The 18,659-nt window shown below is 45.0% G+C and overlaps 1 protein-coding gene across 1 annotated transcript in view; it reads left to right on the top strand.

Annotated features, from left to right (window-relative positions):
* LOC132383253 (ras-related C3 botulinum toxin substrate 1-like) overlaps positions 1–18,659 on the top strand; it is a 115,202-nt gene that overhangs the window by 65,777 nt on the left and 30,766 nt on the right. The window contains exons 3-5 of the mRNA XM_059954197.1: positions 3,326–3,443; positions 9,616–9,678; positions 12,396–12,555. Coding sequence (XP_059810180.1) covers positions 3,326–3,443; positions 9,616–9,678; positions 12,396–12,555 — 341 coding nt within the window. The remainder of the gene's footprint in view (positions 1–3,325; positions 3,444–9,615; positions 9,679–12,395; positions 12,556–18,659) is intronic.

Raw genomic sequence — 18,659 nt, 5'->3', positions numbered from 1 at the left:
GAAGTACACAGTTGTAACTTTCCACGTCACCATGTGAAGCGTGGCGGAATTGGCTCCATTCCCCTCTGTATTTCCAACAGCTTCTATCCAGTGCATCTTGTGACTGTACCGGGAGTCCTTCATTTGACTACGTCTGGAATATCGCATTCAGTTCTGATTTGCCCCTTACTGGAAGGATTTAGAGGCTATGGGGAGCGTACAGAAGAGGTTTATCAGGATGTTGCCCGAATTAGAGGGCATATATGATCAGGAAACGGTGTACAAGCTGGAGTTGCTTCCTCTAGAGTGCCAGAGGCTGAGGGGGCACATGATAGAAATGCTAAGACTGAGAGGTAGGGTGTTTTGAGATATTTTACACAGGGTGTCTGGAATGTACTGCCAGGGTTGGCTTTCGAGGCAGGTACATTGGGGACATTTAAAATGTCTTGTAGATGGTCACATGGTTGATGGTAAAATGGAAGACTGTGTGGGAGGAAGGGGTTAGAGTGATTTTGGCACACATCGTGGTTCAAAGACCCGACACTGTGCTGTACTGTAGTTCAATGTATAGACAAGATAGAGAGTCAGAATCTCCAGAGATTCTGCAGGTGCTGGAAATTCAGCGCAACACACACAAAATGCTGGAGGAACTCAGCAGATCAGGCAGCACCTATGGGCCTTTCTTCAGGCAGAATCCTGTTTTTTTTCTCCCCCCAGGGACGTATTATCTAATACTACAGCCATTTATGATGAGAGAGGTGATTTAAAAGGAGACGTGTGGGAGATGTGCAGAATAAGTTTTCTTTTTACACTGTTGAGGGCGTTGGTAGAGGTTCTTCGATAGGTACATGACTTTGAGGAGTTTGGAGCGGTGTGGACAGTTGTGTAGGCAGAAGAAATTAGTTTAATCAGTTCTGGGTTGAATGGCTGGTTCTGTGCTATTACACGGGCACAGAAGAGGCTGGAAATCTTGAGTGACACACTCAAGATGCTGAAGGAACTAAGTCCCTAATGAAGAGTTTCAGCCTAAAACATTGACTGTATATTTCCCTCTACAGAGGTTACCTGACTTGCTGAGTTCCTCTAGCATTCTGTGTGCATTACTCAAGATTTCCATCATCTGCAGAACATCTTTTTAAGCCAGTGTTCTAATTTTGCTCATGTCTTCTGCCTGCACGTGGTCTGTGAATCTCCATTCATCGCACAGTCAGATATGCAAGAGCCTATCATGAATGGCTTCACCCCCACCCCTGGAAGCCCACCCCTGGCACTTGCCACTCTCTGTAAAAGAAAACCGCTTGCCCCACTTATCTGGTGGCGCACGGTTAGCATAACACCGTAGTACCAGTGACCAGGATTCCGTTCTGCTGCTGCTGATGAGGAGTTCTCCCCATATCTGTGTGGGGGACCTCTGGGCGCCCCCGTTTCCATCCACATTCAAAAGGTGTACGGTTAGAGGGTTAACTGGTCGCGCTTCGAGGAAGGGCCCGTTTCCATGCTGTACCTCAAAGTAAAATAAATAATAATCAGATAAATAAACATCTCTTTTGAACTTGCCCTTGCTCACCTTAAATGCCAGAATGGTGCTGGAAGGTTGAGGAAACAAAGGCACTAGTAGGGAACGAGTGTAAATCAAATGGAGGAATTGGAACTGAAATACCGATTGAAAGAGACATAATGAGGAAAAAGAAATGTTAACAGTTTCTCTCCCCACAAAGGCTGCCTGATGTCATTTCTGTTTTCTCTCAGCATTTTCTGTTCTTATTTTGGATTTCTTGTACAGCATTGTGCAAAAGTCTTAAGCCCATATATATATAGCTAGAGCATCTAAGGCTTTTACACAGTACTATAGTAATTTTAGGTATTGCTCTGTACCGCTGCCGAAAAAAAATACTAATTTCCTGACATGTGAGTGATGATAAACCTGATTCTGATGTGGGTCTCTATTGTGGACTGAGAGAAGGAAGGGAGCAGGGAGAGGGAAATCATGGTTGGGGAAAGGGGAAGGGAGAGGGGAGGGAGTGGGAAGCACCAGAGAAACAGTCAGTAATGATAAATAAACCAATTGTTTGGAATCAAATGACCTTGCCTGGTGTCTCAGGGCTGGGTGTGTCCGCACCTGCCCTGGGCACTCCTTCTCTGCCACCTGTCCCACACCCCGCCGCTGACGGTCCACCCTCACCATTTCCAACATCCTTTGCTCCCGCCGGATTAACAAACCCTAGCAGTTGCATGTGACTTATTTTTTCTTTTAGCTTTTGGGAGCTATAACCATTTGAAGGCTTGGCTAGAGAGTTTCTCTTCACACTCAGCAACACTAGTCGTGGCTTTTAGCTGCTGATTGTTAGTTTTGTTTTGACTCAGACAGCAGAAGGGGGAAATTCTTGCCTCTGACACACCAGTTTTTGTTATTTCCGGCTGGTAAACAGAGCTGTAGTGTCAGCTGCGGGGGGGGGGGGGGGGGAATCAGTGGGGGGGGAGATAATGGAGAGTTCACTGCTCTTGGGAAGGCCCCTTGAGGAACCATTGCAGATAAATAATGGAAAAATATGTGTAAAAGCAATTTTCAGTAATTTTTCCCCTCCCCTCTTTTTCAAATCCCCAATCTGCCCTGCCCCACCTCTTCTCCTCACCTGCCTATCACCTCCGCCTAGTGCCTGTCCTCCAGTTTCTCTTATGGACCACTCTCCTCCCCTATCAGATATCTTCTTCTCCAGCCCTTTATCTTTTCCACCTATAACCTTCGAGCATAAACTCCTCCTTCTCCCCTCACCTTATTTCTGGCTTCTTCCCCATTCCTTTCCTGTCCTGATGAAGGGTCTCGACCCCAAACGTCGACTGTGTTTTCATTTTCATGGATGCTGTCTGACCTGCTGAGATCCTCTAGCATTTTGTGTGTGTTGCTCTGGATTTCCAGCATCTGCAGAATCCCTTGTGTGTATAAAGTAATGCCAAAGTTGATAAAGTAATGCAGTGATCCACTGCACAAGTGGCAGGAATAATGCATTTCCAGGGAGATTTTTGAGAGCGACACAGATGCGGAGCAGTTAGCAAAATGCTCTTATAGCATGAGTGACCTGGCTTCAAAATCTGCAGCTTTTGTAAGGAGTTCGTACGTTCTGTCTTGACCGCGTGGGTTTCCTCTGGGTGCTCAGGTTTCCTCCCTCATTCCAAAGATGCATGGGTTGTGTTAAGCCGCTTGCAGGCTGTGCCGTGCGATCCTCACTGGTTTGATTTGACTCAAGTAGCATGCTTTACTCTATGTTTCGGTGTACGTGCGACTGATGAAGTGAATCTTTATCTTTATTTGCACTTGTGCCATTGATACTCTTCTGCCCCCATTCAGGTTCGATAACTACTCCGCCAACGTGATGGTGGACGGGAAGCCGGTGAACCTGGGACTCTGGGATACAGCTGGACAAGAGGATTATGACAGACTTCGGCCACTCTCTTACCCACAGACAGTACGTACCCCTTTGTCACTCTGAAGCAACCTTCCCTCTAATTTTGTTACAACTATTGCTCTGAGCAGGAAATGTTTACATGGCCTGAAAACTGTGTGGCACATTATATAAAAGAAAATTCCAGCTGCACACCAGCCAAGTCTATCTGTGTGGGAACTTTTCTGTAACTGCACGGCCGTCTCTCATTGTCCTACACAGAGTGCAATGAAAAACTTACGGGCTCAATATTCACAAGAAATACATAACCTAAACTATCTGAGGGGAAAAAACTATAGGAACAAAAACAAATTCCACAGTAAGGACAAAGTGGTTTTGGTGCTTTGTGTTGAAGTAGAGGTTAGAGTTGTGCCAATTGGTTTTAGAACGAAGGGAAGTAGCTGTTCCTGAACCTGGTGGTGTGGGACTTCACACTTGCTGCCTGCTGCGAACTGTGAGAAGATGGTGTGGCCTGGATGGTGAGGGTCTCGGATGATGGATGCTGCTTTCTGAAGGTAGTGCCTTGTGTAGACACTGCCGACTGGGACATACTGGGTTTAATTCCTCCACTGTCTGCAGCTTCTTGCTTTCCTGCACATTTGGATTGTCACACCAGAGCATGACGCAACCAGTCAGGATACTTCAATAGCACATCTGTTTGTACAAGTGTTTCATTAACAAGCCGAACCTCCTTACCCTCTTAAAGTAAATTTACTTTCTTAAAGTAAATTCGCTGGCATATCTTCCTTTGTGCTGGGCCCAGCACAGGTCACAGTGCTGCTGTACTGAGGTAGTGATTAGGATTTTGTTAGTTGGTTCAAGAACTGAATGGTTGAAGGGAAGTCACTGTTCCTGAACCTGATGGTGTGGGACTTCAGGCTTCGGTACCTCTTGCCTGATGGTAGCAGTGAGAAGATGGTGTGGCCTTGGATGGTGGAGATCTTTGAGGATGGATATTGAAAGTTCAAAGTAAGTTTATTATCAACGTACATATGTATCACCATATACAAACCTTAGATTCATTTTCTTGAAGGCATACTCAGTAATTCCGTAGAAAAATAACCAGAACAGAACCAATAAAAGACCAGACCAACTTGAGCACTCAACCAGTGAGCACGAGACAACAAACTGTGCAAATACAAAAAGAAAGAAAGAATAATAATAAATAAATAAATAATTAGTATAGAGAACATGAGATGAGGAGTCTTTTAAAGTGAGTCCAAAGGTTCTGAAAACGTCTCAGTGATGGGGCAAGGGAAATTGAGTGAAGTTATCCCCTTTGTTTCAGGAGCCTGATGGTTGAGGGGTTACAACCTTTCCTGAACCTGGTGGTGGTCTCACCTGGAGTGAGAACAAAAAGCATTCACTACTTTTTGTAGGATTTTCCGTTCAAGGGCATTGGTGTTTCCCCACCAGGCTGTGATGCAGCCGGTCAATATCCTCTCCTCCACATATCTCTAGATGAGTTTTAGATGTCATGCCACATCTTTGCAAACTCAATAGTTCACCAGTTCCTTTTAATATCGGAGAATATATACAATACACAACCTGAAATTCGTGTTCTTTGCAGACAATCACGAAAACAGAAGGGTCCCAAAGAATGAATGACAGTAAAAACATTGGAACCCCAAAGGCCCCTCCCCACGCACAAAGCAACAACCCTCCCCCACCCCGAAAAGCATCAGCACCCTCCCTCCACCAAACACCAAAGCCCGCAGGAAAGTCCATCATCTGCAGTACAGCAAAAGTGAATAGTTCACCTGATAATTTAACCTACACTGGCTCCCTCTCCCTCATAAAAGGGCAGAGAGGTGCCACACAGCGAGAGGGGAGACTAACAAGACAAAACAAAATGGTGTTAATGACTGCCGTGCCTTTTTTTCCTGAGTTCTCTGACTCAAGAATCAGCATGAAGCTCTCCCCTACCAATGGGGGGGGGGAGGGGGGGAGAGAGGGAGAGAGGGAGGGAGGGAGAGAGGGAGAGAGGGAGAGAGGGAGGGAGAGGGAGAGAGAGAGAATGAGAATTTCTACGTAATTGCACAAATGTGCTGGGCTCAGGACAAGTCGTCTGAAATATCACCGAAGCATTTAAAGTCGCCTTCCTGAGGTAGCACCTCCTGTAGATGTTATCGATGGAGGGGAGCATGTGCCCTGATGTATTAAGCTGAGTTCACTGCAGCTTCTTGAGTTCTGTGAGTTTGAATTGCTTTATTAGACCATGATGCCACCAATCAGGCTAGTTTGTTTTAGAGTGATTGCTGACAATCCAAATCTCCTAACCCTAAGAAAGTAAAGATATTGGTAGGCCTTCTTGTATCTCTGTGCTGGGCCCAGGACAGGTCATCTATTACCCAGTAGTTTAAAGCTGATGACTCTCTCCATTGCCTTCCCTAATAATAGACACATGTTTGCATTACTTCCCCCTCCTGATGTCAACAATCAGCTCTACTTCTGAGAGTCGATAACACCCCTGCATTGAAATCCAACGTTTCCTTCCATTCCTTGTACCTTCCTCCCCCACCCCCAACCTCTTGTTTTGTCTGAACTATTACTACATTAGCGAGGACCAGTTCCTGGTCGAGCATGACAATGCATTCTTGGGGGGTGAGTGTTGTGTACGTGTGGACTCCATGATGCAGTTGCAGTGTCAGTGTAATGGGAGTCACCGAGTTAGCACAGGATCTCAGTCTAAGTGTCTGTACCATATACGACCTTCAGGTAAATTTTCATGCAGGCATTTACAGGAAAATAAAGAACTACAGTAGAATTTATGAAAGTGAGTCTGCAGGTTGTGGAAGCAGTTCTGAGTTGAGGTAAGAGAAGTTATCAATGCTGGTTCAGGAGCCCAGTGGTTATAGTTGATAGGTCCCACACCACCAGATTCAGGAACAGCTAAGGCTGCTGTACCTTGTACCCGATGCTGGTAGTGAGAAGAATGGGTTGGTGGGGTCCTTGATGGATGCTATTTTTCTGTGCAGTGGTCCTTGTAAATATGCTCATTAGTGGTAAGGGCTTTGCCTGTGATGGACTGGGCTGTATCCACTGCCTTCTGTAGAAATTTCCGTTCCTGGGCATTGGTGTTTCCATACCAGACTGTGATGGAACCAGTCAGGATGGGATTGTGTTTGTGTAACTCGTCCTGGGAATGTGTTTTACACAGTGATAGCATCATGGGGAACCCAATGGTCTAGGGTGACTCCAGTTTCAATTCTGCTGAAACCTGGGCATGTAACTGAGCAGCCTTCAGGAAAGATTTACCCAGTCTGCTCAAAGTGACTCAGATCCAACAGTGACCTTGGCTCTAACTGCTTTCTCAATTCAGGAGTAGTGAGGGATGGACAATTAATGCCGGCATTGTCAGTGATGTCAGCATCCCATGAATATAGTGATAATTTATTTTCCCAATTTTTAATTCTAATTTGAGATACAACATGGCAACAGACCCTTCTATACAAATGAGCCTGTGTCGCCCAATTACACCCGTAACCAATTAACCCATTAACTTGTACGTCTTTGAAATATGGGAGGAAACCAAAGTGCCCAGAGGAGACCCACACAGCCATAGGGAGAATGTATGAACACCTTAAAGGCAATGGCGGGAATTGAACCTGGGCTGCTGTAATAATGTTACACTCACCACTGTGATACTCTGCAAGCTCCTACTTGTTACACTGGACAAGTGGCACGGCCAATTGAGCACTTCCTCACTGCTCCAGTGATCCAGGGTAGATCCTAACCTCCAGTGCTGTCTGTGTGAAATTTGCACGTATTCTGTGGTCTGGTAGGCTTTCAATGGCTGCTCCTGTTTCCTCCCACATTCCAAAGATGTGCTGGTTGTTAAGGTTAATGGGATGCCGTACATTTCCCCTTTTGTGTGGGTAAGGGGAAGAACCTTGGCGGGTGAGGGTGTAACTAAGGGGAATATGGGCTGAGTAAAATGGGATTCATGTAAATGGTTACTGGACAGTCAGTGAAGACTTTTAGGTTAAAGCCTCTGTTTGCCTCTAGGTTGATTGTGAGATTCTGATGCTCTGCGTCCCAGGGTACTTAAAGAGGTGGCTCTAGAAATCGTGGACGCATTGGTAATCATTTTCCAATGTTCTATAGATTCAGGAACAGTTCCTGCTGATTGGAGGGTGGCTAATGTTGTCCCACTTTTCAAGAAAGGAGGGAGAGAGAAAACGGAATTATAGACTGGTTAGACTGACGTCAGTGGTGGGAAAGATGCTGGAGTCAATTATAAAAGAGGAAATTATGACGCATTTGGATAGCAATAGAAGGATCAGTCCGAGTCAGCATGGATTTATGAAGGGAAAATCATGCTTGACTAATCTTTTGGACTTTTTTGAGGATGTAACTATGAAAATGGACAAGGGAGAGCCAGTGGATGTAGTGTACCCGGACTTCCAGAAAGCCTTTGATAAGGTCCCACATAGGAGATTAGTGGGCAAAATTAGGGCACATGGTAGAGTACTGACATGGATTGAAAATTGGCTGGCTGACAGGAGACAAAGAGTAGGGATTAACGGGTCCCTTTTGGAATGGCAGGCTGTGACCAGTGGGGTACCGCAAGGTTCAGTGCTGGGACCGCAGCTGTTTACAATATACATTAATGATTTAAATGAAGGGATTAAAAGTAACATAAGCAAATTTGCTGATGATACAAAGCTGGGTGGCAGTGTGAAATGTCAGGAGGATGTTATGAGAATGCAGGGTGACTTGGACAGGTTGGGTGAATGGGCAAATGTATAGCAGATGCAGTTTAATGTGGATAAATGTGAGGTTATCCACTTTGGTGGCAAGAACAAGAAGGCAGATTATTATCTAAATGGAGTCAAGTTAGGAAAAGGGGAAGTACAATGAGATCTAGGTGTTCTTGTACATCAGTCAATGAAAGCAAGCATACAAGTACAGCAGGCAGTGAAGAAAGCTAATGGCATGCTGGCTTTTATAACAAGAGGAATTGAGTATAGGAGTAAAGAGGTCCTTCTGCAGCTGTACAGGGCCCTGGTGAGACCCCACCTGGAGTATTGTGTGCAGTTTTGGTCTCCAAATTTGAGGAAGGACATTCTTGCTATTGAGGGAGTGCAGTGTAGGTTCACGAGGTTAATTCCCGGGATGGCAGGACTGTCATATGTTGAAAGATTGGAGCGACTGGGCTTGTATACACTGGAATTTAGAAGGATGAGAGGGGATCTGATTGAAACATATAAGATTATTAAGGGATTGGACACACTGGAGGCAGGAAGCATGTTCCCGTTGATGGGTGAGTCCAGAACTAGAGGCCACAGTTTAAGAATAATGGGTAGGCCATTTAGAACAGAGATGCGGAAAAACTTTTTCACCCAGAGAGTGGTGGATTTGTGGAATGCTCTGCCCCAGAAGACAGTGGAGGCCAAGTCTCTGGATGCATTCAAGAGAGAGGTAGATAGAGCTCTTATGGATAGCGGGGTCAAGGGATATGGGGAGAGGGCAGGAACGGGGTACTGATTGTGTATGATCAGCCATGATCACAGTGAATGGCAGTGCTGGCTAGAAGGGCCGAATGGCCTACTCCTGCACCTACTGTCTATTGTCTATTCCTTGTTCTGGTTTTGTGGAGCACTCTGTCCAACCTTGAAGGCCACCATGTGCGCTTTGCCCTTTTGTTGAGAGATCATTGTCATGTTGTGTTTTGTGCTGGGTCTCCACACCATGATCTCATTTGGTATCTAATCACCTTCTCATTGGTCAGTGGGAAGCTGCTGCCAAGTGGACTGGCGCCAGTGACCAGGAAAAGATGCAGGGGTGAAGTGAAACCCAGTTTCACATCGACAAGAGTGTTATAAATCCTGAGCAACACACACACAATGCTGGAAGAACTCAACGGGTTAGGCAGTATCAATGCTGAGGAATAAACAGTCAACATTTTAGGTTGAGACCCTTCATCAGGACCAATTTTCCTATCCTATTTGATTCTCCTATACAGACAAAAGGCTCAGGGACACTTGTTATTGATGCTTGTGTGTGTGAGGAGCAATTATTTAGTAGGTGAATGGGGATAGAGGGAGAAACAAAAATTATCGAGTGCTAAGAAGAGACAAAAAGAAGAGTGAGTCTGTTCCTACCAGGTCCACTTTCAAGGATGTCACGGTTACAGGCGGGTGTTGGGCTGCATTAACCCACCGAGTGACCATTTATTGTCTTTCCTTTCCAGGATGTTTTCTTGATCTGCTTTTCATTGGTCAGTCCTGCATCGTTTGAAAACGTTCGTGCTAAGGTGAGTGTAATTTCGAGTCGGTGCTGCCTACACCCAGTGCACCCTGAATCGTGTCCAGGCATTGCTGATTCTGCCAAGTACTCTGGTATTAAAAGCCGGAGCTTGGTTGCCAACGTGCCACTGCTCACTGCCGGAACCATCGCTCCAAACAGCCCCAAGCTACTCAGAATCTGGTCGTTCAATTTGCTGTCATTGGCTTATCGAGCCAGTGGCTCCTGGCAACACTGTGTCTGCCCTACATGCAAGGCACGTGTGGGCATCTGGAGACCTCAGTACTAATGCATGCACTAAATTCATGGTCTCATGGGGACAGGATGTTCAGAAAGGGAGAGCAGAGTGTCTTAGTGATGTCTGAGAATGGGATGTGGAGCAAAGAAAATGGGACTAGTGTAGAATGGTCAGTATGGACTCGAGAGGCTGAAAGGCCTGCTTGTCACCATTGACCCCGAAACTACAAAATGTTTTGACAAGGAAGATACATGAATAATGTTTTCCTGGCTGAGGAGTCTAGAACCAGGAATCACAGTCTCAGCATAAAGGGTCCGTCATTTTGGGTAGAGATAAGAAGGTTAGTCATTCAATGGATGACAGAAGTCTATAAGACATACAAGCAGAATTAGGCCATTCAGCCCATCAGATTTCTCTGTTATTTGATCATGGCTGATCCAATTCCCTCAATCCCATTCTCCTGCCTTCTCCCCGTAATCTTTCACTCCTTGACTTATCAAAAACCTATCAACCTCTGCCTTAAATCTACCCAATGACTTGGCCTTCCCACCCGCCAGTAGCAATGAATCCCACAGATTCACTACTCTCTGGCTAAAGAAATCCCTCATCTCTGTTCTAAGTGGATATTTCTCTATTCCAAGGTTGTGCCCTTTAGTCCGAGACTCACTCATTCCTGTCCACATGCACTCTACCCAGGCTTTTCAATGTTTGATGGGTTTCAATGATGTCCCCCCCATTCCTCTAGAATCCAGTGAGTACAGGCTCAGAGCATCAAATTTTCCTCATTGATTAGCCTTTCATTCCTGTAATCATTTTCATGAACCTCCTTTGAATCCTCTGCATTGTCAGCACATCCTTTCTTAAGCAGGGGATCCAAAACTGCTCACAATATTCCAAGTGAGGTGCCACCAGTGCCTTTTGGAGCCTCAGTATTACATCCTCGCTTTAATATTCTCGTCCTCTTGAAATGAATACTAACCTGCATTTGCCATCCTCTCCACCGACTCAACCTGCAAGTTAAACTTCATGGAATCTGACTCAAGGACTCCCAAGTCCCTCTGCACCTCATCTAAAAATCAGACGACGTTTCTATTCCTTCTACCAAAGCACATGTCGGTACACTTCCTGACACTGTATTCCATTTGCCATTTTTTGCCCATTCTCTTATTCTGTCTGTCTTTCTGTAGCCTCCCTACTTCCTGTTCCTCCACCTATCTTTGTATCATATGCAAATTTAGCCACAAAGCTATCAGTTCCATCATCCAAATCATTGACATACAATGTAAAAATAAGTGGTCCCAACACCAGCAGAAAACCACTAGTCGCTGGCAGCCAGTCAGAAAATATTCTCTTTGTGCTCCATCCATGCTAGTATCTTCCCTGTAAGACCATGGGTGTCACACAAGCAGCCTCATGTGTGACACCTTGTCAAAGGCCTTCTGAAAATCCAAGTACACAACATCCACTGACTCTCCTTTGTCTGTCCTGTTTGTTATTTCCTCAAAGAATTCCAACAGATTTCTCAGGCAATGTTTTCCCTTGAGGAAACCATACCAACTTTGGCCTATTTTATCATGTTCCTACAAGTATTCAGAAACCTCATCCTTAACAATTGACTCAATCATCTTCTGAACCACCTAACTGGATTATAATTTTAATTCTTCTGCCTCTCTCCATTCTTGAAGAGTGAAGTGACATTTGAAATTTTCCAGTCCTTTAGAAACATGCTAGAATCTAATGATTCATGAAAGATCTTTACTCTTTGGAAATCTCCAAGAGGCTCAGTCATAGATTATAGTCAAAAGTCAAATCAGTAGATATTGGGATGTTTAAGGAATTCAGGGATGTGATCTTGATGCAAGACAGTGGCCTGAAGTAAACTGCTAACCCTGAGCTTGTTAAATGGCCATTGTGCCACGCACTGTAGGACCATAAGACACAGGGGGCAGACTTGGGCCATTTGGCCCATCGAGTCTGCTCCATGATTCTATCATGGCTGATATATTATCCTCCAAACCTTATTCTACTGCCTTCTCCCTCCTTTCCTTTGACACTCCTGCTAATCAGGAACATAGCAGCCACCTCTTTAAATATATCTAATGATTTGGCCTCTGCAGCCATTTGTGGTGATGAAACTAATCCTCATTTCTGTTCCAAAGCATCATCCTTCTATTCTGAGGCTGTGCCATTTGGTCCGAGGTTTCCCCAACACAGGAAAGATCCTCTTCACATCCACTCCACCTAGGCCTTTTAATATTCAATAGGTTTCAATGAGGTCCTCTCTCATTCTTCTAAACTCCAGCAAGTCCAAGCCTAGAGGTATCAAAATGCATAAGTTAACCCTTTCATTCTTGTGAACCTTGTCTGGACCCTCTCTGAGTGGAGCAGTGATGATCTAAAATGCCTATGGGACACGATCATGAGCTGCTGGTGTGGGGACCAGGAGGTGGATGGCAGGTAAGCTGACAGATCTAACCTTCTTCTCACAGTGGTACCCTGAGGTGAGGCATCACTGTCCCAGCACTCCCATCATCCTCGTGGGCACCAAGCTGGACCTGAGGGACGACAAGGACACCATCGAGAAGTTGAAGGAGAAGAAGTTGGCTCCTATCACCTATCCTCAAGGGCTCGCCATGACAAAGGAGATTGGTATGAGTTGTCCCTTCTCTGGGTCATCAGCTGTGCACACCACACTGAGGGGAGCGGGTGTTTGTAAGGATGGCTCAGTGTGTTAAGGGGTTGACATGTATTAAGCCTTTGAGTTGGTGGGTAAGTGGCCTTTGTAAATTATCCCCAATGTGTCGGTGAGTGGTAGTAGGTGGGGTGAATTGATGAATATAAATAGGTGGTTGATGGTTAGTGTGGAATTACGTTTGTCTGAAGTTACTTCATAATGACCCTAATTCTAAACACTGGGCAATGATTTTGAACAAGACTGTCAGGCCCTTTAGCCAATGATGCTATGCTGTCCTTTTAATTTGCTCCAAGATTAATTTAAATTGGAAAGTCTGCTGAGCAGATTTACGAAGATGTTGCCCAGACTAGGGGGCATGAGTTATAGAGAGAGGTTGAGCAGACTAGGTTTATATTTCTTGGTGTGTAGGAAAGTGATGGACAACATCTTTAAAAAAAAGTCTAAAGTTGAGGCACATTGATATGGTGGAATGATTTAAAAGGGACATGAGGGGAGACTGAGGAAGTGGTTGAGACAGGTACAATAGTATGATTTAAGAAGCAATCAAATAAAATACATGGAAGCCTGGGTCTTGGAGGGATATTGATTAAATACAGGAAATTGGGTGGTCATCATGGACTGGTTGGGCCAAATGGCCTGTATCCATGCTGTATTGTTCTATGACTCTATACTCATGATCAAAATAAAAACTGTAGATGCTGGAAACCTGGATAACAGGAAATGTTGGAAACACTCAGCAGGTCAGGCAGCGTCTGAGGGGAGAGAGAGAGAGAGGGACTCGCTTACAATTCAGGTCAATTGTGAACACTGCCTGACCTGCTAAGTATTTCCAATCTTGACTGTCTAAGATTGCATTGTCACTGTGTAAAGTCTGCTTGTGTCCCAAACTTTAGTATATTGCTCAATCAAAATGAACATGTTTCACTCCAGTTCCTCATTGAGTGCCTGTCATAAAGATGATGTAAACGTTGAGCTTTGAGCAGTACAGGCCCATTGGACTACAATGTCACACTGACCTTTAAACCCGCTCCAAAATCAATTGCACCCTTCCTTCCTGCATCAGCCTCCATTTTTCTTTCATCCATGTGACTGTCTAAGTCTCTTAACTGTCTCTAACATATCAATGTTCACTGCCACCTCTGTCAATGTGTGCCACTCTGGGTATAAAAAAACTTACCTCTGACATCTCACTTTATTTACCTCCAATCACCTTGAAGATATGCACCTTTGTATTAACCAACTTCACCCTGGACTGTCCACTCGATCTATGCCTTTATCAATATGCTCTTCTATCAAGTTCCTGGATTGAGGTAGTGAATGTTTTCTAAAACACCCTAAGATATAGGAGCAGAATTGACCATTTTTCCTCTCAGCTCCAATCTCTTGCCTTCCCTCCATATTCCTTCATGCCCTGACCAATCAAGAATCTATCACCCTCTGCCTTAAATATACAGAAAGGCTTGGTCTCCACAGCTGCCTGTGACAAAGAATTCCAGATTCTCCACTCTCTGGTTAAAGAAATTCCTGCTAATTTCCATTCTAAAAGGACACCCCTCTATTTTGAGGCTGATTTTCGACTCTCCCACCATAGGAAAATCCTGTCATTTGAGGGCTGAATGTGTAATTAAATCCCTGTAGAGAGCGCTGGTTCTGTGAAACCCAGAGTCATCAGTGACTTGGTGAACTGGAGTTTCTGCTGTACTTTCCAGCCACTTTGAGTTGCCATGTACATCTGCGACAGTATGGGGTCTTTTCTGGTTTCTCCCTGGATCATTCCTGCCATAATAGGGAGACTTTTAATTGGCATTAGAGGGAGTACATCAAGAGGAGTATCCTCTTTTGTAAATTTTTCAGGCATTTCATTTTCCAAGGGTAAACAGGACAATCCATCAGCATTTTTGTGATTAGTCGTCCCCACTTCAGCCTTCCATTGATGCCCACATCCTATATGTGAGTACTAGTTCTGAGGGAATGATAAAACAAGTCTTGCTTGTCTATTTGGTTCCTTGATCATTCCTCCTCTACATATGTTGAGGTCAGCTGCTTGTTCCCCTCACTTAGAATACCTGACAATTAAACGTAGACCATTCTATTTCCCTTGGGAGTTCTCATCCATGATCTTGACGGCAGTTTCATGCCACCAGTGGCTGGTTATAAGCAAGCACTCACGACACTGCACAATGCTGTGTGTAGACAAGAAACAGCCCGTCCCAATGCATTTCAAGTTATTGGTGACGACTTTAACCAAGCGTGTTTAAAGAAAGCTCTGCCCAATTATCACCAGCCTGTAACCTGTTGCACCAGAGGTCCCGAGCACGAGACCACTGCTACACTGCAATAAGGAACACCTGTCTTTCCTTCCTGAGACCACATGTCGGATCATTTGGCTGGACTCCTATTTCCTGCGTACAGACAGATCCTGAACAGCAAGGCTCCAGAGATCAAGGTAACCAAGAGGTGGTCGTGGGAGGCTAAGGAACGGTTACAGGATTGCCTTGGGTCAGTGGAGTGGGCCAAGTTCAAGAACTCACCTGAGGACCTGAATGACCACACCAGGGTCATTATGGACTCTATTAAAACAGTTGTGGATGAGTGTGCCCTCACAAAATCGTTCAGGGTTTTCATCAATCAGAAACCTGGGTGAACAATGAAATCTGGAACCTGCTGAGAGCCAGAACAAAGACATTCATGTCTGAAGATGAAGATTGCTACAAGAGGTGCAGGTATGATCTCTGGAAAGCCATCTCTCGGGCGAAGTGGAGATTCCGGACTAGACTGGAGTCAATGAGGGATGCTCAAAAGCTATGACAGGGTTTGAATGCCACAACCTCCTACAAAGATAAATCTGTGACATAGGGGACAGCAGAGCTTCACTTGCAGATGAGCCCAATACCTTTTATGGTCGCTTTGATCATCAGAACAGAGAGGAACCATTGCACTATCTTTGGTCTCAGTACCTGAAGATGACGTGCCTTCAAGGGAGTGAATCCAAGGAAGCATTCAGTCCGGATGAAGTACCTGGCTGAGTACTGAGAACCTGTGCGGACCAGCTGGCTGGTGTATTCACAGATACCTTCAATCCCTCACTCCAGCAGTGTGTGTTACCTACCTAGGCTTCAATCGTACCGGTGCCCAAGAACAGCGTGGTTACCTGTCTGAATGACCATCACCATTTACATCCACAGTGATGAAGTGTTTTGAGAGGCTGGTGTTGAAGCATACTAGCTCCTGTGTGAGTTACGACTTGGATCTGCTCCAATATGCTTACCAAAGCAACAGGTCCACAGCAGATGCTGTCTCATTGGGTCTTCACACAACCCCGGAACATCTGGACAGCAAAGATGCAAACTTCAGGATGCTCTTTATTGATTGCAACTTGGCATTCAGTACTATTCAAAACTAATCAGTAGACTCCACGACTGGGTCTCAATACCTCCTTGTGCATTTGGATCCTGAATTTCCCCATTTGTAGACTCCATTTAGTTTGGATTGGCAAAAACACCTCCTCCACAATTTCCAGCAGCACAGGAGCACCACAGGGATGTGTGTTTAGCCCCCCGATTTACTCACTTTACACCTACGACTGTGTGGCTAAGTACAGCTACAATACCATCTACAAGTTTGCTGATGACACTATTGTTGTGGACTGAATCAGCATACAGGAGGGAGAATGAAAATTTGGCTGAATGATGTAATAACAACAACCTGTCACTCAATGTCAACTGGAACTGATAGTAGACTTCAGGGAGAGGCAAACCAGAGGTCCATGAGTAAGTAATCATCAGAGGATCAGAGGTGGAGAGGGTCAGTAACTTTAAATTCCACGGTGCACTACCTCAGAGGATCTCATCATAATTGCAAAGAAAGCACAACAGTATGGCTACTTCCTCAGGAGACTGTGGAGATTCGGCGTGTCATCAAAATGCTCGGCAAACTTCTATAGATGTGTGGTGGAAAGTGTACTGACTGGCTGCATTGTGGTCTGGTGTGGGAATGCCAATGCCTTGAGTGGAAAATCCTACAGAAGGTAGTGGATTCGGCCCAGTACATCATGGGTAAAGCCACTGAGCACCTCTACGTGAAATGTTGCCGTGGAAAAGCAGCATTCATCATTAAAGATCCTCACCACCCAGGCTGTGCTTTTTTCTCACTGCTGCCATCAGGTAGAAGGTACAGGAGCCTCAGGACTCACACCACCAGGTTCACGAACAGTTACTACCCCTCAACCATCAGGCTCTTGAACAAAAGGGATAACTACACTCATTCTATTTCTGGTGTTCCCACAACTGAAGGTCTCACTTTAAGGACTCTTTATTTTGTTATTTCATGCTCTTGTTATTTATTTTACATTTGTATTTGCACAGTTTGCTGTTCATTGATCCTGTTTAACAGTTGCTGTTCTACGGATTTGCTGAGTGTGCTGGCAGAAAAAGAATCTCAGGGTTGTATGTGCTGACATGTATGTACTCTGATAAATTTTACTTAAACTTTGAGGACAGTGTTGAACAAGTTAAGAGTTGGCCATGCCAGCTGAATTGTTTTTATACAACAACTGGGGTTGATTTCATGTTTATTATTACTGGAATTGATTTTAATTCCAGACTTGTGGTTTAAATCTCCCAGCTGCAGTTGGGGATTCAAACCTGTATCCGGAGAAATATTGTCCCGAGTTCCAAGCTATTGCACCAATATGCTCGTTATTGCCCTCGGACCGGGACTCTTGCTGAGAGGCTGTGCTGTAATTTCCTGCCCACCATTTCCTTCTCACCATAGCACCCCGTCAATGTGCAACAACTGTTCCAGATATTGATGTGGGAGGAACCATGATTCCAGAGATTGCCGGAAAGGGGTAGAGTCCAAACTATTGGTCCACAGGGAATGGTGGAGTTTGATATGACTGGTTCTGTCTTTGCTCGGTTGAGGAAGTTGGTAACTTGCCTTGTGTTGTAATCTCTCTGAGTGTTTGGGGAAGGATAGCCCTGCCCTGTGCTGAATTTGGACACAACCACACACCACTTCCTTTAACGTTTCTATGTACCACGGACTTTCAGAACAAGTCATTACTTCAGTATGCATTCTGTTCACCAACTGAGACCATCTCTTCCCTCCCCTCTAATATAGTCGGCAACTGACTCACTATAGAAAAAAGTTTTAAAAATCACATCTTGATCTTCCCATATACAGCCAGTAAAACTAAGGCCTGTTTAATCCTTCCTATTGTGAGTCAGCTGCCATGCCAGGATTCAACTTGCTAAACCTTTGCTGTCTGATCACAGGAGTGTGTTCAAAGTCTACTTGATTTAGAGGCATGTAAGGAGATTAGAACAGGAATCAGCAGTTTAGGCAAAGAGGTGGGTGTTCAGGTGAAGAGTGGTCCTATTGAAGGCTCTCAGCCCAAAACATCTACTGTTTATTCCCTTCCGTAGACGCTGTCTGACCACTGAGTTACTCCAACATTTTGTGTGTGTTGCTCTGGATTTCCAGCATCTGTACATTCCCTTGTGCTGACAGTGCCCAGATTGCCAAAGAAATGAATTTAAAGTATTTACTTCCGGCATTGTGTTCAGTGTCTTGTTATTTGCAGTAATAACAATGTGGAATTTGGAGCAGTGATGTTGAGGTGGCAGCACGATATTAATAGTAATATAATCACTTTGAGTCGAGTATGAGTTGTTGTCTATTGGTGGCTGTGGAGGTCAATCTGGGATCCACACAATCCCGACCTCTTTGCCACTTGCTGATCATCATGGGACTTAATCCGGGATATTAGGGAGGTTTCCCTTAATCGAGTACACCTGTATGTGACTGTTTATTGTGGAGAGGCTGATGCACGGGCAGCCACAACATGGCCCTTGACAGATCAGGATCAGTGAATAGTGGCATGGAGTGAAAGATGACTGGGGACCTTCACTCCACCTTCCCTGCCGTTGTGATGTGTCATCATCTTCTGCCAGCTCCACTGTTGAATTCTCAGTTGGATCGCTCTTTGTCCAGAACCCCCTCCTTCACCGTACCAGCATGGGCGACCCGGCCAGGAGCTAAGCTCCAGACGGCATCG

The sequence above is a fragment of the Hypanus sabinus genome, chromosome 29, assembly GCF_030144855.1.
Source record: "Hypanus sabinus isolate sHypSab1 chromosome 29, sHypSab1.hap1, whole genome shotgun sequence".
NCBI classification, from domain to species: domain Eukaryota; kingdom Metazoa; phylum Chordata; class Chondrichthyes; order Myliobatiformes; family Dasyatidae; genus Hypanus; species Hypanus sabinus.
This window is presented reverse-complemented; position numbering and strand designations above follow the sequence as displayed.